The following is a 22,883-nucleotide window of genomic DNA, read 5'->3' as shown; positions in this document are numbered from 1 at the left end:
ATACAAAGATTCTTAGATTTTTTTTTGTTTGTTTGTTTATTTTGTATATTTTCATTTAAGAAATCATCTGAACATCACAACAATTTCTTTTATTGACGTAGTACTATTCGTCCATACCATTTTTTTGTGCTCAATTCCCTGCTAAACTGGTTTTGTTTCGTAACAAAAGACAAACAGTTTTGCAACCACCTTCAGCTATTTCAACAAATGTGTTCCTGGTTGTCTTCTTCTCAGTGTACGTACAGTGTTTAACTTCTGTGATCAAAGACTAAGCTGTACTAAGGGCAGCCAAACAGCATACAGAGAGAAGGAGAGACAGCCATGGAGATATATGGTAAGTATAATACTGAAGCTTAAAATGGTAAGTCCTACACTATCACTGAGGCCTTAAACGTTTCTGCAAGTCTGGATAATTCATAATAGTTCATGGAATATTCACTATGGGTGAATTTCTAACTTTTCACACGCCAATTGCTAGTGACGAGTGGAAATTTTGAGCACTGATAATAGTTAAAGTCTGCCTGAGTGTATGTCTGTATGTCTATTTTACTTCATCTGTTGTATGTTGTTGTGTTAGACTGTAGTGTTAGACAGTGTATATGTATATATATATATATAAAGAATAAGAGTTTTACGCCCTCAAAGCCAGCCCATCCTGGAGCAGATTACTTGGTTTTTCTCCATGAACTGCTATATTTAGTCATCAATTTAATGTACATTTCAAAGCTTTGGAAAAACAATTTTACTGCCTCTGTCTTAGAACGCAAGTTGTCAGAAAGTCAATATTGTGTTGGGATGTACAATGTGGTTAACACATTTCATTTTGTGAACAGTCATTATGTAGAGTGTGTAGTTACATTGTTTGTAGCAGGTATAAGAAACTGGTTATGTAGTTCATTAGATAATAGAACTTCAAACAAACCTGAGTGACGTACTGGATAAGAGAAGAATGAAAAGAATGAAGGTGAAAATGGCTTAGGGGAGAAAAAAAATACATTTCTACTCAAGGTACCACCTCTGGAAAGTGGGTTTGTCTCCAGGAGTGGAACCCAGTATTAAACCACAATTGAGAGGGGTAGCTCATTAAGCAGTGTTCTCCAGAATCTCTTTTAGACCAACAGATTCAAGAAAATGGTCTATTACCAAAGAAGGGTGATCAAGGATTTGGCTACATTTAAAAAGTAGTTTAATAAAGATTATATATAGAGATGGAGATTTTTGTGTGGAAAGTAAAATCTAAACCAAAAAGCGAGATAAGACAACTCCACATATATCTAAGAGAGATCTATAGATCCCTGCCATAAAAACTATGCTGGAGATGCCATGAAAATGAAGGCACATTAATTCACATTTGGTGGGAGTGGGACAAACTTGTTTATATCAAAAATAAGATATCAAAACGAATTATGTTTATATTAAATCAAAACTATTAGTTGATGCCTCAAACATTTTTATTGCATATAGATTTCCCAATAATGAAAAAGTATACTAAATATATTTGCATTAACACATTTCTTGCAATTAAGATGTGTATTGCTAGATACTGGAAAAAAAATGGAGATACCACTATGACCAGAAATAAAGGCTCAAATACACTTTCAAGCTACATCATTGTAAGGTCATGTGATGTATAAATAGGGGCATAAATTCTCAGGATGAAAATATAACTTTGCCTCTTTATAAATCGCTGGTAAGACCACACCTTGAATATGCTGTGCAATTTTGGGCACCTGTTCTAAAGAAGGATATCATGGCACTAGAAAAAGTGCAGAGCATTTTAGTTACGAAGAAAGGTAAACAAATTTAAATCTCTTTAGTTTTGAGAAACGGCGCCTCAGAGGGGATATGATAACACTATACAAATATATTCGGGGCCAGTACAAACCATTATCTGGAAACCTATTCATAAACAGGGCTATAAATAGGACACAAGGTCACACATTTAGGTAGGAAGAAAGGAGATTTCATCTAAGGCAAAGAAAATGTTGTTGTTTTTTACAGTAAGAGTCATAAGGATATGGAATTCTCTGCCTGAAGAGGTGGTTTTATCAGAGTCCATACAGATGTTTAAACTGAAATCGGATAAATACTTGCAAAAACATAACATACAGAGATATAAATTCTTATTAGTGGGGTAATAACTGCTTGATCAAAGGAGACATCTGACTGCTATTTGGGGGTCAAGAAGGCATTTTTTCCTAGTTTGTTGCAAAATTGGAAGCGCTACAGACTAGTTTTTTTGCCTTCTTTTGGATCAACAGCAAAAACATATGCGAGGAAGGCTGAACTTGATGGACGCAAATCTCTTTTCAGCTATGTAACTATGTAACTATCATAAAGATATTTTTTCAAAGGCGGTAAACATAAGAATATGATATATAATGAAATATGGACAAGTTGGTATACATTTAGCAAAACTGCCTTGTGAATTTGTATAATTTGTATAATAACATAGAATTATATGATGCTTAGACATGGGACAAGTATAAAACTACCTTCTTCAAGTAAGAGAATTTAAGTAACAAATTAGACAGTCAAGCCCCCTGGATGACCTCTAATGTTTTTATTATGTATTGTATGGTGATGCTTTTTCTTCTTTTTTTTTTCTTCTTTGAATACGAATGATGGATACAGTGTTAAGGTACTTATTGATGTTACTAATATACGAAGAATTGGTAAACTGAATGTAATAAGATATATGTAAAAAATAATAATATAGATTTCTATAAAAAAATAAAAAGTAGTTTAATAAAGATTTTATATAGAGATTGGGATTTTTGTGTGTCAAGTAAAATCTGGACCAAAAAGGGAGATAAGTCAACTCCACATATATCTAAGAAAGCTCTAAAGACCCCTGCCAAAAAAGCTTAACAAACCTACATTACATATGTTTAGAAGGGTTTACCTATATGCATGACACACCCCACATTCATCTAACATCAGGGGGGAACGTGTGTGCAAGTACAAGCTACCTAGGGGTTTATAACTGGAGTCTCTCATTATAAAAGAAATATAGCAATGTGCTGTTATTTGACAGATCTTTTCCTATTTCCTACATACCTGAAAGGGAAATAACCAATTCTGATTAACACTGTCTAACAAATAGGTGTCTGAAGAAGTCAGAGGCAGAGGAACGGATTGTGTATATGATCTATAGATTTACTTTACATCCTTTACAAATGCATATAGCAGGTATTGTGTACAGCTAAATGAAGTGGTCTGGGTACAATGTCCCTTTTGCACTTAGTGCTGCAATGTAAAACAGTGCAGTTCCAGAGAACATGCAGCATTACATCACAGCACTAAGTCTGTCTCCAGTGGCTGTCTCCCAGGCAGCCACTGGGGGCGCTTCCTTGATCGAAACAGACCTTTGGTTCCGGCATCTGACACAGGACATCTTCACGCTCTGCATTAGGAAATCCAGCGTCAGATTTTTAACCATAGAAAAGCATCGATTCAATGCTTTCCTATGGGGAGGTCTAATGCACGTGTGGCATTTGCAGTACATGCGCATTAGTGCCCGCTCGTCGAGGGATGTCAAAGGGGGCAGAGCTTCAACCCTAAGCCGAGGGACATTGGCCCTGGAATCAGGTAAGTAAATAAAGGTTTTCTAATCCTTTATTTAAAGCCGAGTGGAAAAGGAGGTAGAGAGGGTAGTCAGGGAGAGCAATAGTGGCAGGAATACAGCTTTGTTTTGCCCTGCATTTGGTAAAGATGCATGCACATCATGTCTGATCAGCCATAAAAATAGAATTGACAACGGAAGTGCTATGATGTTATGTGATAAAGCAATTGTATCATTGCCTCCCAAAAAAGATGCAGGATGTATAATGCTCCATGTCACAATTTGACAACCTGCAACTTTAAACCTACTGCATTATATATGTTGACTTAAAAAACTGGAGTGCCACAGGAAAGCCATCGATGTATTGCAACTACCATTATACTGTGGCATGACAATGTGAGATGTGGATGTTTAATTAATTAACAACTAAAGAGCAGCGTGTTTCCAACACTGATTTTTTTAACCAACACATCAAGCATTATGACTCAAAAAAGCCAAGGAAGATGTTGCTTACAGCAGGTGTATCACAACGTTTGCCTGCTTCTACATATTTAATCATGAACTCACACACAATGCACACCACCCAACATTTCAAATGCACAAAGTGGACACTGTAATTTTAGGAGCGTGACTAAGGGTGTGCTCAGGGGCGGGGCAGTTCTCAAATTTTACGTGACTTACCGATAACAAATTATGCAACTAAAATGTAATTTAGGACAAAAACAATGCATCTTTTTTACACAGACTGATTTCTACATACATGGAGCTCAGTTATACACTCAGACACAATAAAATAGAGCTCCTAAAAAGGGACATTAGGCTAGGATAGAGGGACAGAGGGATTTGAGTATAAAATTGTGACTGTCCCTCTTAAATAGGGACAGTTGCCTGGTGTGCACAATGCATAGGATAAGCTAGGATAATTGCAGTCCAACATAAAGTAAATGGCTCCAATTTTGCACAGGTTTTCAGGATGTAAAGGAACACAGGTTATAATACAATACAAGCTAACAAATGTCATCTAGAGACATAGTTTAAGAAACTGCTAAAGTCACATTTAAAATGTATTAGATTTACACTCCAAGCACCAACATAGCCTATTCCCATTAATTCAGCTTTAGTACTCGCAACTCTCCCTCCTCCATGCACTCAAATGCTCATAATAGAAGTGGTTTATAAACATATTTACAATATCCACCTGCTCACATACATTAGACAGGGAATCTATTCTTCTATTAAATTCCATAAAAGCTTGTGTTTTTCCAAAATTACTGTGCTAAATATATCATAAACCCAGGAGAAGGGTTGTAAGTTTTGCTGAGTGCTACCTTAGAATATAATGGGAGAACCAGGACTAGCTGAAAACCGTCAACCATTCCTTGGACTGGTATGAGCTCACTGCAGAAGATAAGAATCATCGAAGTTTAAAAGAGAGTAACTTCAAAGATGAGTATCTTTAGAATTTTTTAACCATTTAATAACTATATTTAGGCCTTCTTTTCTTTTTTTAATACATCTTTTCAATCATGTGTTTAACATGAGAACCTACTACCTTCTGCAGTGTCCCTTTAACAACATCCCAGTCCTCTATAATTCAATATGAAACACTGTCTACTTTCCATATGCTGTTCCGGCAACAGAGGTATCGTCTCAATTAGAAATTAGGATAGACTTAGAGTTGTTACACTAGAGATTTTACCCACCTTTAGTTTCTGAAATCTTGGGACACAGAACAGTTGGTTTAGTCAAAGCAGTGTTAAGAGTGATCAGAATTTGCTCATTCAGTTCAGAAAGCTCCTGTACATTGGGTACTCGGAAAGCACTTGGTGCATTACTTGCTATTTTGGAAATTTCATCACCAGCAATACTGCCAACTCCTATTGAGAAGACTTGTACACCTTTATTTGTCAAGGCCAATGCTGCAGCCTCTCCATCCTGCACGGTCTTAGCTCCAGTAATGATGAATGCCACTTGTGGGACATTGGTTCCAATTCTACTACCTGCTGGCTTTACAAAATGCTTGTCTTGCAAGTGACCGATAGCGGTACCAAGACTGGCTAAGCGGCCTCCCTTGTACTCAGCTTTGGTGACGGCCTCTATGATGGCATCTCTATCAGTGTATTCCTTCAGAAAGAATTCATCTGTCACGTCAGAGTTGTATTGGGCCAGACCAATCTGGATGGAATCTCCTTCTTCATAAATTGCATCTACTATGCCAGATACAAACAGTAGGACCTCCTTAAAGTTATCTCTTCCCAAATTTATTGATCCATCCACAAGGAAGACAATATCTGCTTCTTTTCGGTCAGCTAAGAAAGGGCAAACAACATACCACAGTTGTCAGTGAAATTAATTTTCCTTTTAGTTTAGTTTTTAAGATTATTATTCTAGTATCTTCAGTACAACAAGAAGAAGATATATTCAATAAATATGTGATTGTGCATATGTTAAAGGAAGCTCAAAAAACTGTGCACTAGCACATGCACTAGCAAACAAGGAACATAACACAATTACAAAATCAGTAGACAGACTGATGTTCGTTTTAGTTGAAATACTAATTGTACAGTGGTGTTGGGCACTGGGAAAGCTTTGCTTTTAGGTCATACATAAACTATCAATGTTCCACACAGTGTATCAGCCCACTTAATGAAGGGGAAGCATTTCAAGTAAAGTTATCATGGAAATTGCTTTGGTATATTGTAACATGTATATGAACAAATGCTAGAATTGAAAACTGTAATGGTTGTGGTCATTTAGTTTAAAATGCATTGGGGTGTTTTTTTGGGGGGGGTTTTTTGCCACTGGTTACTAGATCTTCTCACTCTAAGATAAGATGTTCCTAAATAACCCACAGTATTCTAAAGATAGCAGTTAACCGGCTATGATCAATAAGAGAGACCACTGACAATTTTTTCACTGATGTCATCAAGAGAAGCTTGAGCAATAAATACATTCCCAACATCTTTTAAAGTAAACTGCAATGGTTAAAATACATTGTAAAGTAATATGTGCAGACTAGATGGGCCGAATGGTTCTTATCTGCCGTCACATTCTATGTTTCTATGTATGTACTAATATATCAACGCAAATCAAACATTTATTTTTTCAGGCAGCCATTTTTGAAAATCTAGAAGCTTATGGTCATATTGTTCCATATATTCTGGTAAAAACATTCAACACTGTCCTGTCTACAGAAATCTGTATTAGGATGGAGTAAAGTAGGAAGCACTTTTTTGATAGATTTATTAATATAACTAGAATAAATTCACTATTTAATTTTTTATTTATTTATTAATTTATTGTGACAATTCCATGTTTATGAAGCTATGTATGAATTACTCGAGAATATATTGTTACTTATCCTGCCCAATCTCTACTTTTTTTATTCAATGCTGCAAACATTTAGGATTTCAAACTCATGACACTTTTTATATTGCATAGCCTGTACAAAGAATACTTACGTTGCTGTGGGTCTACTATTGTAGTGATCTCAACAGGACCTTTAAAAGACTTGAGTAAAAATTCTTGTACTGTTGGGAGTTCTGCAAATTCTTTGACAGAAAATATATATCGAGGATCTGAAATAATGGTCTGTATCTGTGAAACGTCGGTACCACTGGTTATCACTGCATGGGGTTTGATATTGGCACTCCCAAGGCTTCTGGCTGCACCCCTCACGTCGTCTTGAGATTTTCCACCGGTTAAAAGGACCAGATGCTGTGGAACCCCTTCTTCTATTCTACTACCACTGGCTTTCACAAACAGATTACTTACAACATACTCCATTGCTTTGCCAATATTTAAAGGTGCCCCTCCACGGTGTCGCAAACGACGGATATTGTCGAGCAGAGTTTGTTGTGTTGAAAATTGGTTTAGCTTGAATTCAGTAAAGGCATCATTGCTGAACTGGACAACACCCACCCTAACTTGATTATCTCCGATTTGTAGTTTCTGCACAACACTATATATGAAGTCCCGGATGCGGGCCAGTCCATCAGAGCCTGTATTTGTGGATCCATCAATCAAAAATACAATATCTTGCTTTTCCCCAGCTGGCCCTAAAAAAATATCAGGAAAAATTGATTAAAAATAACAAGAGTTAAAATACTGCTATCTACAATATCACCAATACAAGTGTGATTTTTCACAAAATTAACGATGGAGTTCAATCTGTTGCTTAATTTGGTCCATTGTATTCTGTTTTTGGAATTTATGTACTAGAACTTGGAGCTGATAAAACCTCAATGCATGCAAAGATGCAATAAATATGTAGTTTCACAACACTCTGGGATCCACCTTTGGCCATCATTGTCATATTCTGTTTACGTTTTAGAGATTTAGCTGTTGCACCCTCATTGTGGATGAGAGCGGTTTTGGCTCTGTAATACAGAAGTTTCTCTCTGAATGTTCGTCCATCAAAGAGCAGGGTTTTGATGGATCTGGAGGTAAAGTAACTGACTTGTTTTACAGCTGAGGCTAGCTAGCATGGTTATATAATTGCAAAATACCTTTATGGTCTACAGAAAGTGTAGTTTGAGCAAGAAAAACTAATATTTAGGAAATAGCACATTTGGAGCTTTTTATGCTGCAGTTTGCTTGTATTTTACTGTTTTGGAAAAATACAGGAATTTATTCTAAAGCAATGCAGCAATAGAATGCCTTGGGTAATGCCATATTCTCTTATCTAGATTGTCATAAAGAATTAGTTAATATCAGGCTACCCTAAGTTTACATTTGAAATTCACTTTGAATTCACTTTGAAATCTCACTTAGTAAATAACACTGTAGACTTGTGTCAGGAAATTATTTTAAATGATTGTAGAAGTATTTTAACCCCTTAAGGATCAAACTTCTGGAATAAAAGGGAATCATGACATGTCACACATGTCATGTGTCCTTAAGGGGTTAAAGGAGCATTATAATATTACAAATAAATATACATTAATTTGTTCCTCACCGTGTTATGATTAGAAAAATCTGAGCTATTTGCCTACTACCAGAGCTAACAGGCTATGGACAAATAATTCCAAAACTTTGGCGGCGCAAAGGATTACCGTGTGGCGGATGGCCGGTACTTACTAGCCAGCCAGCACATTTATTAGGTTTTTTTTACCACCGTATTACCATAATGTTGTTCTAAACAGGTTGACTAAACAATCAGCAGCCAGAGTCTGCTAACTCTAACTAAAAACTAGCAACTGGCTATTTAGTAACTAAAAAAACGTTGCTGCCCAATCCTATGGGATTGGTACTGTAAAATAAGGGGTGGACCTGGACATTTTGCTGGTCATGGGATGGGTTCTTTCTGGTTTTTGGTAAAACGTGACTGCTCACTATTTACTATATAGATATGTCGCCACCCACAGCATGGCAGCTGGGGACATAAGGAAGGCCTACAACCTCCCGTACAGTAATATCTATATAGGCTTTTTTTTTTTTTTTTTTTTTTTTTTATGTGGCGGTTGGCTAGCTAGTGCTGGCCTGCCGCCACATTGTTACCCTAGTGACACTGTGGGTTAGTACTTCAGTTGCAAAAACAGTACTTCAAATTACTCTTTGCACACAAACAGTATTTGAACGATAATTTGCAAATGTGCATCCTACCAGATGCATTCGGACCCAATTTTGTTAAATCAGTGCTTTGCAAATATTCTTAATTCTATATTTTGTATAGGATTTCAATGTGAAGAGTTATTTCATAGAAGTTCAAAAACTGCATGTGTGTCTCATCTAGCATTCTTTTCTAAGAATGGAATGCTTGCAGGGATGTAGGGAGCATTGGTGTAACTGCTCATTAGGCAGTTCTATCCTGTGCACAATCGGAGAGCAATATATTTCTTTTAGATCTGCTACAATAAATAGTCAGTTCGTACAGTCTTTACAGAAATGATTCTTTAGAGAAAATAACAGGCCTTTGTTTTCTAGTTGCCATCAACATTGCATTCCAAAACAGAAAATGTAACTTCATAATGCTTTCCATATCTGGATAATAGTAGTGGTACAATTACATTAAAATTAGAAACAATTCTAATTGAAAAGTATTTCAGTGGGAAAAATCTATATTTATAAGACATAGCCAACGGGTTGAGCTAATACATGGTGAGAGGGGTAAGCAGCCATTTCCCATAATGCTCCTACAGCCATAATGACATAAAAAAGAGCATCATGGGAGATGTAGTCCACAACATCTGGAGTGCCAACAGTTGCCTACCCCTGTATATCCACTTGATTTCTTCAACACTGCTAACTATGTCTTCAGGAATTTAAACAGAACATTTATGTAGATACAGTGAAGAAAACTACAATTTGCTTTCATTCATTGTCACTGGGTATGATCCAGTGAAATGTTCATGATTTTTTAAAATGGCAAGTCTAATTTTAACAACTATTTACTGTATATTTAGTTTATAAAGGATTCTTGACCAGATGCACAAAAAATACATGATATGGTCAACCACCATACTTAAGAACGGCCATGTATATGCATCCATAGTCAATTCAACAAGATTTAAGGGGCACTATATCTACCAGAACAACTACAGCTTGTATTGCATTGTATTTCTTCTGGTGAGCATAATCGGTCCCTTTAGGAATTTTGCAGTAAACACAGTCTTTTCAGAGAAAAGGCAATGTTTACATTACAGACTTGGAATACCTCCACTGGCCACTCCTCAGATGGCTACTAGGGGTGATATTCAACGCCTCCACCCTCTGCATTGATACATGGAATTTTCCTCAAAGAGATGCAATTTTTCAATTGACAATCTCTGTCAATCCAATGATTTGGGAAAGCATTGTGATTGGGTCTGCTCAACACTTCTGATGATGTCAACAAAGCAGGCAGATCAGGGGCAGAGCCAGCATCAGCATACTGTAATAAAGGTAAGATATTACTATATTTAGGGGGAAAGGGGGGCCAGATGGGTTTTTGTAACGCTATAAATGTTCCTGACCCTATAGTATTCCTTTAATGTCAGTAGCAGACATGTGAAATTGAACATAAATGGCAAGTAAAGCATTCCAAAACACATTAAGCATGTTTTATAAGCATATCCTACGTTAGATGTTTTCCCCATAGAAAGTTTAACAAGATGTACTAGGTATAATGCCATTATGTACATACTAGAACTATACATTTATAATAGCTTTTATTCTATCTCTCTTTATAAGTTTCTCTAAATTATATTATAAATTATAAATATTTTTAGTTTGCTCTTATGAATATTTTTTTTATATATAAATGCATTTTCTTGTCATCCAACCCATGTGACATATAGATGATATATGGATTTGTTACCTTTAGGGACTGGCTTATAGCCTGAATACAGCTTTGTTACCCTATCCGGGGTATAGTCAGTAACAGATGTGATCAGTCTTTGTTCCAAATTGGGCAGCTCACGGAAGCTGGAAACAGGGAGTACAAAATCTTCACTCAAAGTGATCTTTTTGGCTTCCTCTGTATCTATGTTCTTTCCAATCACGTAGGACACAACAGAAGATTCTTTAATCCTTGTTGCCCCTTCATCCACATTATCAGCAGAAGGACCAGTTGCTGTAAGAATGAGAAATTGAGGAACTTGTTCTTCAATTCTACTTCCGGCTGGTTTAGTGAATATGTTCCGTGATACGTATTCTAAAGCACTTCCAATGTTCGCTACATTTCCACCTTTGGGTTTCAGTCTCCGCACTTCATTCTGCACCTCATCCTTTGTGGAATGAGCATTTAGCAGGAAATCCACCCTGGCATTGTCACTGTACTGGACAACAGACACTCGAGTGCTATCTGGACTGACATCCATCCCTTCCACGATCTTTCCAATTAGCTCACGGATGTTTTCAAACTCACGTGTAGCTTCCCTTGACCCATCAACAAGAAAAACCACATCTCTCTTTACTCCTAAAGAAAAACAATGTAAGCATCAGCACACAACATTCAGTAGCCTAAAGCATAACAACAAAAAATTGATTTATTTTTCATTGTCTGTGTATCAATAATGTCAATGTTTACCGAAAAATAGCATTTTTTTATGTGAATTCTTTGTAAAATCAACTTAAAGGATATTATGTGACAATCTTGCGAAGCTGTGAACAATTGATAACTCTTTTGTCACTTAACATTAACATGTAAACATCATTATATCAGTCTCCTATTACCTATCTACTTCTTATTTTTATATTTGTTAAATGTCTTTTTTTTAAAACTACATGCATGCTTTAAAGCGACACTGTCAGCATCTGGGGACTTTGCTGAAAGAACCGCAACAGTGACATTGTTGCTGGGGTCCAGTGGTGTGGTGACTTACCTGATCCTGTCCCTCATGGGCGCGACCATCTTGATCTTGGGGTCTTCTTCAGGGCAAACTTCACTGCTGTACTCTAACTCATGCGTGAGAGTACAGCATCATTGAGGACTACGGAGGACCCCGCAATACCACAGGATCCTTCATAGAAAGAGTCAAATCCCTGTTGGGACTAACACTTAGACTCTGTCCTGAGTCTAAGAAAGTCAGGCGGAGGAGAAATACACAGACAAAGTAGTCCCTATTTTGTCTCAGTATATCTTATGACTGGGTTGGAATTTCAGTGAAATACCAACACAGTCAAAATTAGTATTTAGTAAAGATTCTATCTTTCTGAAATACAATTTTTTCAGGGGGTCGGCAGTGCTGCTTTAATTATCAATCCCTTTTCACTGAGTCAATCCTATTTTGCATGTTATATTCTGAAAAATATACTATTATCATGGAGAAGATCATCAGACCTTAACAACCACTGTTGCGACTGTATAACACATACAATAGTACAATATATACAATAATTTGAATGGATGAAACAGATTACAGAAATAAACTCTCTACCTAAACTAGCTCTAAACTTGATATATATTTATTATACTTAACAACAATTTAACAACAATTTAATATTTTATTTTTCAATGATTATATTTTTAAATATGATGATACAAAAATCTACTTTGTTATGTAATGCATGTTATTCACTGTCCTTATTTCATGCTTAAGAGCAATTTAAAAAACAAACAAAAACATAGAGACTCTGACCTGTGGAAGGAGTGCTTGGTCTCAGAACTTCTATTTCTCCACGAGTCAGTTGAGACAATCTTGTTGTGAAAGTTTGGTAGGCATTTCCCAATTGAGTGATATCAGAGAATGAATAAGCTAAATCAGGAACAAAAGAGATACTCTGTAGCTCAGTTAAGTCAGCTCTGTTGACACCAATGGCAAATGGAACGATTTCACGTCTCTTTAGTGCATTTGCTGGCCCCCTTACATCATCTCTCGATCTGCCAGTGGTCAACAAAACCAAGAACTGTGGCACTCCTTCATCTTTTCGACTACCAGCTGCACCGGTGAAGACATTTGTAGTGACATAATCTAAAGCTGCTCCTGTGTTTAATGGTGAACCACCAATTGGAGTTAATCGTCTAACAGCATTCACTACCCCTTGGCGATCAGGATGAGCATTAAGTAAAAAGCTAGGTCTGGTGGTATCACTGTACTGAACAACACCAACACGTATCCTGTTCTGGCCCACATCAAGTTTCTCCACCACTGTCTGAATGAAGGACCGAAGAGATGGGAAAAATGATCGGGCACCATCAGAACCATCAAGCAGGAAGACAATATCTTTTCTTTGGTTTAAATCATCTAGGGAAGGAGAACACAAAAATACAGTTGCAATGTTAAGTAGTTTTTTTTTTTCTATCATCCATCTTATCTCCACTTCAATTGTTACATTTCTGTAGAACAATGTTATAGTCTAGTTAGAATTATGCCTATAGTGATAGATATAAAAATATGTTTTAGTGCACAATTTGAGCAGTTCTAGGGAGAACTACAAAAATTGAAGCAAACCCTGGCATTTTATTTCTATTGCTGGAACAATTGCTTCAAATTAAGCACTATGTCCCATCTATGTACAAATATTAATATCTAGAGGAAAAGGAAAAAGACACAAAAGTGTGATGAAAGCACGAGACTCAAATAGGGGAACAAAGAGACACTATAAAGAGGGAGTGAAATGCACAAAAGTTGGTATGATATGCAGGAGGTAAGGGACATGGGGGTAAGAAACACAAGAGGGGGTGAAAAAAACAAAATGGGTGATAACATACACAAAAGGAGGGTATGAAAGGAGGGTAAAACAATCTGAGATGTGGATATAAGCGGAAATAAGAGTAACAAAAGGGTAATAAATACTAAAAAAATAGACACTAAAAGGGGGTAAGATACACAAATGGGGCATTAGGATGGTTAAGAGGGGCAAAATAGGGGTTAAAATACATACAGTCCTACAAAGTATGTAGTATACAATATTTGGGCTAGCTCTGGCAGGAGGCATTTGCATCCTTTCTATGACTTGAAGAAAGAAACATATATAGATAGCTAACAAATACAACATGTTCTATTTTAAAGGCAGACTCTAAGCACTAAAACAACTTTAGCTTTACAAAGCAGTTTTGGTGTATAGATCATGCCACGACTGTCTCATTGCTCAATTCTCTGCCATTTAGTAGTTAAATTACTTTGTTTATGCAGCTCTAGCAACACCTCACTTGCATGTTACCTACACAATCTGCCTACAGCCTCTCTGTAAAGAGAGATCTAATGTTAGACTTCGTTTACTATACAGTTTAATTTTAAGTTTTGTGTCACCTGCTCTGTTAATAGCATGCTATACCATGCAGAAGCATCCTATGAGTGATTAAAGGTCAATTAACAGAAAATGAGATAATAATTTTTAAACCAAACACACAGTATTGCAAGATCTGATTGAACACGAACCATTATTTCATGTTGGCTATGTGAGTCACAACCAGGGTAGGTGTGGCTATGGCTGTATAAACTGAAACATGAGTGATTTAACTCCTAAATGGCAGATAATTGAGCAGTGGCACTGCAGCTACAGCTGTTTTGGTGCTTAGATGATACCTTTAAGACACATTATCATAGACACCACTTCTGCATTACTCTAGCACTTTAAAAGCACTTTCTAAAAAAGTTTGCATTGACTAAAAAAATTATATTTACATTTCTTCCTGAATGCATTGCAAGTGCATGCAGGCAATAAATTGTGGTTGCACATACATTTCTGCTGTGATTGGTTTTTGAAAGAAAAAAAATATACAGAAGGAAACAAAAGCAATCAAACATCAAAAACAGCTTACTTACAGACTACTGTTGGTGCCTCAACGGTAATGGTCTTCAACAAATAAGTAAACTGTGGCTGGATTGTTGCAATATCTGCCAGGGAATCAGCGGACACAACAAACTGAGGTGCCAAAACAATCTTCTCAAGTTGATCACTATCAACATCGGTAGATCCTTTGACAGCAAACGTTACGACACCAGAACTTTTGAGCTTATTTGCTGGTGCTTCTACATCGTCCTCAGACCGACCAGCAGAAAGCAATACTAGATACTGTGGAACCCCTTCCTGAATTCTGCTCCCAGATTCTGGTGTGAAGAGGTTGCTGTGAGCATAATCTAGAGCTGCACCTACGTTGAATCTTCTGTCAGGTTTTAATCTCATCCTCTTCACAGCATTAATGACCTCTTGCTTGGAGGGAAAAGAGTCAAATTTGAATTCCACTTTGACAGTCTCACCAACTTGAGCCACAGACACACGGGTATCATCTGGACTGATGTTGAGGGACTCCGTAATGCCAAGGACGAAATCACGAACCAAGGGAAATTTACCAGCTACATTGCTAGAGGCATCAACGAGGAATAATATATCCCTTTTGCTTTCTCTAACTGCATTAAAAATAACACAAAACATATAATATGATTGGTTAGAGAGGAATACATGTAGAATATCAACAATTCTATGAGTCAAAGAAAATGCTTTCACAAGCTAATAACTCTGGAACATTTTGTAAAACCTTTCTTGCTTTTGTTGGCCACCGGGATCTCGTTTGATTGGTATAGTTTTACTTGTCTTTGCTACATACTTGTTACAAACAGTGCAGTAAGTGTGAAAAACAATTAAAAGTAAAGAGTTGAGCACTTGCAAAAAAATATATTATGGTTATGATTTATATAAACTGTGAACTCATTTGAGCATCAACCTCATCAATGTTTCTGTAACATTTTGTGATTGTCTCATTTATTGTTAGATTTACCCCTTTTATAATATTGTAAAGTGCTGTGGAATAAATGCCAAAATAATAAAAAATTATCAATCGACCGGATCTAATGAAAGAGCAGTTCTTCATGATGCATACATGTGTATAGGAATGATGGGACCACCTTCTAAAATCAAATAGAGAAAAACAGAGTACTGCCCTACAAAATACAAAAAAATATAGTCTATACTGCTATACCTATGGTAGTGTATCTGGACAAGTTGCAGTAATGCCTCTTATAAGAAACAGAAGTTTAAAAAATATGTTTATAAAATCTTCAGACAAAGGTTTGTTATTTCAATTTTTTTGTGATAATGCACCATATGCATCAAAAAGAGAAATGAATTTCAACGTCGAGTGGCCATTTAAACATAAGAAAGAAAACAATTTATAGAAAAATAATACACTGCATGTATTACATATTTAGCCAGGCTTTATATCTGTTATATTTGAATAATAAGAAACAGCTATCTCACTTACATTCCACTGGGGCAATGTACTAGGAAGTAACTAAAATATAGATTTTTACACTAATAACTAATGAAACTCATGCATTTCAATAACCTTACCAGGTGGCAATGATGTGAGGACCATCTCAATGTCCTTCCTGGAGGTTTGGCTGACTTGTTGAGAGATTGTTTGGTAAGCATTCTGGAGCTGTGTGATTTCGGGAACAAACAGAATAAATCTTGGAGAGAAGGCAATGTTCTGTAGTTCTGCCTGGTCAGCTCTTCCTACTCCGATGGCATAAGTCACAACACCACTGGCCCTAAGAAGGGCGGCTTGCCTGCTTGTCTCATCATTGGACCTACCAGATGTCAAAAGTATCAAGAATTGTGCCACTCCCTGAGATGCTCTGCTTCCAGCAGAACTGATAAAGACATTCCTGGTAACATAGTCTAAAGCAGAACCGGTGTTCAGTGGAGATCCTCCAATGGGTGTCATGGGTCTGATGGAGCCAACCATTGACTGGCTATCTGTGTGGGTGTTAAGAAGAAAGACTGGCCTGGTGGTATCACTGTACTGGACGACTGCTACTCGTGTTTTGTCTAAACCAACATCAAGATTCTCCACTATTCTCTGAATGAAGTTCCTGAAACTTGGGAAAAGGGTTCTGGCACCATCTGAGCCATCAACCAAGAACACAATATCTCTCTTTGCACTTTCATCAGCTACAAAAAGGAAATACGAAAAATTTGAATTTATTATGAGTACATTGTGATTGATGTGAACAACATAAAAATTGGTGTACTTTGTCTAGTTTCTAACTACTTACTTTAAAATGGAAATATAACCGTTGATTCCTGTATTTATGACAATTTGTATTCCATTATTTTCATGATTCCATTTAAAATTTTAAAAAGTGACACTTTTACCCTTTCTGTGATGGAAAAACCTGAACCTGAGCTTAAATCTGTTATCATTCAGAGTACCCTGAACCTAAGTAGGTGTATATGCACACTAATACTAATATGCACAAAACTGTTGTCCAAATATATGTTGAGTATTCACTAAATTGTTGATGGGGTGGTGGTCATAAACAATATAGTCGTGGTCTTTATAGAAAGAGAAAATAATAATGTGGGATTTTAATAGAAATACAATGTAGTGTTTTTGTTCTAATGGACAAAATAAAAATGGAAATTATGGTTTTGCTTCACTTTTAAAATTAAAAAGAATTTGCAAACATGTGCAACTGTTTTGCACTGACTAAGTTTTATTTTATAAATCTAGACCTTTTTTTTTTTACTTTTCCTCTTGTCATCAGGTTCTCTGTGATATGTGATGATCTTACCACTCTTGCTCCTTGAGTAAAGTCTTGCTTTGAATGGTGGCGCAAGGTAAATGAGAGTTGTGAAAATGATAATTAACAAAGACTAATGACACTTGACACATGTGTACACAAGCTTATTCCCGAGCCTAGCTTTCTATTGTCAATCTAGCTTGTAGGTCAAAGAACATTTTGGAAATAATTTTGTAGTTGTGTGTTGGTCTTCCAGAAGTAATGCCTTGGTATCTCACGTGGGGCGAAATTCTGTGTGATTTTTACTTTTTTTGTTTCAAATTTGCATTTCTGTTATCAACTACACTAAGATGTATGTTTCCTTTTTTAATTTAGCCTTGAACTTTTATTTAATTTTCTTCACCCGGTTCTGAACATACCTGAAAATAACTGCTATACATTCAGCATGACATTGAGTGGAAGGATTTTTGGAATCTAAAAGATTGACAAGTTGACACACTCCTGGACATCAGAGATGCCTTCATACTCAACAGAGAAGACTTTATTAAATAAGAACAGAATTACCTGTGGTAGTCACTGTCACTTCTGTAACTTCTCCTCTAACGTAAGTTGAAAGAGGTGTGAAAATTTGCTGGCTAAAGCCTGGCAATGAACTGAAATCATCCATCTCATAAACAAGTGTTGGATTGAATGCAATGGCCTCCAGCTCACTTTTATCAGCATTGTTGACCCCAATGCAAAAGGTCAAAACCCCAGAATTTATGAGTTCATTAGCAGCTGCCTGAATGTTGTCTGAAGACGGCCCGGCCAAGAGAACCACCAGCAGCTGAGGAATCCTCTCATTCAATCTGCTGCCCGCGCTGCTTGTGAAAAAGTTTCGAATAACAAATTGAAGAGCTTCACCAGTGTTTAGGACATTACCCCCCTTGAGTCTCAGCTGCCCCACACGGGATGTGAGATCAGATTTTGTACTGAATGTGTTTAGATAGAACTCAGTCTTAGGGGTGTCACTAAACTGAGCAAGGCCAATTCGGGTGCCATCACTTCTGATGTCAAATCTGTTAATTAAATTGACGATAAAATCCCTCACGTATGGTAAATTGGCATTTCCAACGTTGACAGACCCATCCAATAGGAAGACGATATCTCTTTGGTTAATTACTGCAAGTGATAGGTGGATGATATAGAAAACAATGAACATGACATCACAGCAAATTCAGAAGAGCAAGATAATGACTCCATGTGTTTACACAACGTAGACACATACTGCTAAAATGCATAAAAGGAGAGAAAAAGTAATATTAACAGCAAATGAAGAATACTGGGTATATATGGCATACATAGCATAAAGGGTATTCCTTCCATCTACTTGAAATTCTGACCATATGAACTTAGACATGGTCAGAAGGGTTGTCACTGTGTCAGTTTGCATGTAATATATGTAGATTGATAATATCTAAGAATGAGTATTCTAAACCTTATACAACTATATCCATTGGATGTGATAGTCGTTAGGTAGGGAATACAGGATGATAATGTTTAATATGATTTGCTTAAAGTTCAGTCTTGTGTACTTAATATTGTTTTTAAATAAAGAAATACAACTTCTATTTATAAAGTGTTAATAGTTCATTTTAGTTTCAAAAACATAAGAATTAAATCCTTAAACAAAATTATTTAGTGGCATTCATCATACCAATGGACCACTTGATTTTGCATTGTGGTACTATGTATTATTTTTAATGTATGTGTCTGTATTATGGAATTACGTTTAAACTTTTTCTTTGTCGAGAAAAAAATCATGAAAAAGATAGAATGATAAAGTAGTTTTATGTTTTTAAGAAAAAAAAATCTTAATTCAATAATTTTATAGTTAACGGGATCTTTTGGAGTGGGAGCCTATGGCTCCATGTTCTGACATTTTCAATATATTAAGTATTTTGTGTGACACAGGACAAATGTCACTGTAATAATCTTAGTAGATGGAATTATCAAAGCAAGGCAAGGTAAATGGGCAGAAGTGTACGAAGAGAAAATAGAAAGAAACAGTAGACAGTGGAGTAGAAAGTCCGATGAATAGTCTTAATGCTGCATGTTTCAGTTTGTTTTCATGACATCTTATCTCCCTCTGTTATTTATTGAAAATCAATTAATTGTTAGCTTAATTATGGATACCAGAACCAGATCTTCAAATGTGTTACTGGATGTTAATTTTTCAGCTGAGCATTGATTCTCCACTTCTCGTCATGATTAGTATTTGTTTACTGCCCCTAAACCTTCCATTCTAACAGATAGCATCTTACAAATGTTTCATTTACACACAAAATGGCTTTGCTACCTGGCCATTTTTTAGAAATATGCTTTATATCAGATTCTCAAGTACTGACATTGAAGTGATAATGGTAGTTCTGTCAATGATACAAATTTCCTGAATAATGACTACAACAATGTCTATAGCAAATGTGTATAATGGCAACGGAGGTCTATCTGGATACAGCCCTGGGTCAACTAATACGGGAAAATGTTTCATAGTGATAGTCTAGTCAGATACATATTGCCTTGCTCAATCACAAGAGCATTAGAGTGGTACGAGTTTTGCATGTTGGTGACCCACTGCAACTCACTGGTTAGTTACAGAACTCTTCAAATTCTGGAAAAGAGTTACCCAAATCCCACCCAAAAATAAAAAATAATAAATATCACTATTTAGTCAATATAACAATGAAATGCATTTAATTATGCATTGTTTTCATGGAGGGTATATCTAGAAACAGCTTGCAAAAGCTGCAGATCTCTTGTCGGAAAATTGTGCAAGAGCTCCCCTTCTAAGCCAGATTTTCCGTGGCTGACCAATCACAGACCTCCCAATGCAGCCCAATGAGAAGTCTCTGCAAGGCAGGTGCTCTGGGCAATTCCATGCCCATTGAGTATAGCGCCACTGAGCTAAACTACCAGAAAGTCAAAGAACTGGTTGTCTGATTGACAGCCAGGGAGTGTAACAAGGTTCATTTATAAATTTTCCAATTTCTATTGAAATCTGCACTTTTTGAAATGAAAAAAATAGGACACACTCTTCACACATAAAGCACTTCAGCAAGCAAGCTGAAGTGCTTTATGAAGCTAACTGTCTTGTTAGATCTGAAAGCATTGTCCCAAGTCTTCATTTGTTCATTATTTGGTTTGTTATTACTGTGAGTGCTACTTAACACACTCACCTCCCATGCTGGCATAATGTTCCTTATAATAAGATAAATAATATATTAATATAATATAATAAAATAAAATAAAAATGTACTTTATGTTTTCTATATGCAAGCATGACTTGCATAAGTATACCTTATCTTTTTCTGTACTAGTTTACCCAGGGACTAATATTACTGCAAGTAACATATATGCCTTGCAGAAAAAAAATATTGTTTTCTTATGTACTTTATATAAAAAAGGTAAATAAGTTGAGATTTTGTGCATATTCAGTGGGTAATTAAGTATGAATATCTTACAAGATCCCCTGCTCACTTAACCTACAGAGGTATTAGCTATAACTCATTGGTGAAGCCAAGAAGGCAAATCTGGTGTTGCTGTCCCCTGCATGCAAAGGGGCACTGATGGCATTTTGGTTGTAGGTAACTCTAATTGGTGGGATCAGTTTGATGTGTAAAACATGTAGGTTCCTTCTGTAATAGCGCACATTGGATCAAACTGAAATTTAATCCATTCTCACTGCTTTTATGAATTCTGTATTGACTTGCTCATGAATTTTTGAGCAATTATTTATCATGTCCTAACATTTGCTGCTAAACATAAAAAGTACCTGAATGTACATTTTCAACAGTATATCAGCAACAGTAGTGATTCATTAAATATTCTTATTGGTCGTTTGGGAACAGCGTGAGACAATGTTCACATTTAGTTTGTCACTCTAACTCCCACAAATAATATGGACCAAAATTACAGAAAATAGTATTTAGTTTGTATATGGATATCCAACCCAGGATTGCAAGTAAAGCTGATTGCGAAGATACGAAAATTACATGGACTCAACATGTTTAGACACATATTGCACAGATGGTTATCAAAATATAGCAGGTGAATCACAGCTTGTAACCTGTGAGAAGAAGACCACACAGTTGTTTTGAATTCTTACACTACTTTTTTTTTCCTGAAAACCAATGCCACTGTGAAAGAAAAACAATGTTATGTAATCAACAATGATCTTTGTGGGTCCCACACGATGTAAGTAAGATTGAGATAAATTGAAATTATTACCTTCAGTTGGTCCTTCAACAATGACAGATCCAGAGAGTGTTTTCAAAGGTGTCAGCAGGGTGGGCAGGAAACCTTGCAGAGGAACTTGCTTGAATTCGCTGGGTTGGAAAGCCAATGACGTATCAAAAGCGATCTCTTGTAGCTCTGCTTGGTCAGCATTTTTGGAACCTACTGTAAAGGTAAGTATGCCTGCCCGCTTTAGCTCGAGAGATGGTTGAGCAACTTCATCTCTTGATTGCCCTCCGGTGATGAGGACTAGAATTTGTGGGATATTTTCAGAAATGCGACTTCCTGCAGAAGTAGTAAAGAAATTTGTCCGGACAAAGTTCAGTGCAGCTCCTGTATTTAGGGGAGTGCCATTCATGATCTTCATTTTCTTTATTTGTGCTATCAAATCCTTCTTGTTGTTATAAGTGTTTAGGTAGAATTCAGGCCTGACATCTCGAGCATATTGAGCCAGTGCCACTTGCATAAGATCTGAACCAATTTCAAGCCTGTTGACTATCTTAACAATAAACTCACGGATTGCTGCAAAGTTGGCGCCTCCAATTGCACTGGAGCCATCGACTAAAAATACTATGTCCCTTCTGTTCACTTGAACAACTGCAAAACAATGAACATAATAAGAATTTGTCTAGACATCAACTATTGTTCTATTAATGCAGTTAATTCTACTTTTAATACTTTATAAGGATTGCTCATACAATTTTTGAATATATTAAATATATTAATGATTATGTATGTTGAGTCAAGTTTCCATTAAACAACTACTGTATCAGTTGCATGCCTGGTCTAATTTAAAAATGAAATCAATATCTACTTTCTATCAGCTCCTTAGTCTAAACTTGTGTGTACCGCCCCAGGGACAGTTTACACTAAATAACCAATATTTATTGATTGTTTTAAAACAGGATACAGATGATCTTTGCCTGTATTTACAATTTGCATATGTTATGCACATTACTTGTGTATCACAAATTACTACTCTCATGGTAACGTGAAAAAAGAAAACATCCCCAGAGAAAGACGTACAAAAAAAGTTTGATGAAAAAACAGACACTAACAGGCTTACTTAGTAAAGTGAGAAATCAAAGTGAATTCAAACTGATTTTAAATATGGCCAGAGTTTCTGACGTGAAAGCATAGCAGACTTGGAGATTTTT

The 22,883-nt window shown here is 36.3% G+C and overlaps 1 protein-coding gene across 2 annotated transcripts in view; it reads right to left on the bottom strand.

The window, feature by feature from the left end:
- COL6A3 (collagen type VI alpha 3 chain) overlaps nucleotides 1-22,883 on the bottom strand; it is a 132,629-nt gene that overhangs the window by 48,961 nt on the left and 60,785 nt on the right. For both annotated transcript variants that reach the window (XM_063430002.1, XM_063430003.1), the window contains 8 exons: nucleotides 21,721-22,323; nucleotides 18,019-18,615; nucleotides 16,280-16,882; nucleotides 14,755-15,339; nucleotides 12,625-13,230; nucleotides 10,863-11,462; nucleotides 7,027-7,623; nucleotides 5,269-5,874 (listed from right to left, as the gene is read on the bottom strand). In XM_063430002.1, coding sequence (XP_063286072.1) covers nucleotides 5,269-5,874; nucleotides 7,027-7,623; nucleotides 10,863-11,462; nucleotides 12,625-13,230; nucleotides 14,755-15,339; nucleotides 16,280-16,882; nucleotides 18,019-18,615; nucleotides 21,721-22,323 — 4,797 coding nt within the window. The remainder of the gene's footprint in view (nucleotides 1-5,268; nucleotides 5,875-7,026; nucleotides 7,624-10,862; nucleotides 11,463-12,624; nucleotides 13,231-14,754; nucleotides 15,340-16,279; nucleotides 16,883-18,018; nucleotides 18,616-21,720; nucleotides 22,324-22,883) is intronic.

This window comes from Pelobates fuscus, chromosome 8 (genome assembly GCF_036172605.1).
Source record: "Pelobates fuscus isolate aPelFus1 chromosome 8, aPelFus1.pri, whole genome shotgun sequence".
Taxonomy (NCBI): Eukaryota; Metazoa; Chordata; class Amphibia; order Anura; family Pelobatidae; genus Pelobates; species Pelobates fuscus.
Note: the sequence above shows the minus strand (reverse complement) of the source record. Positions and strands in the feature narration are given on the sequence as shown.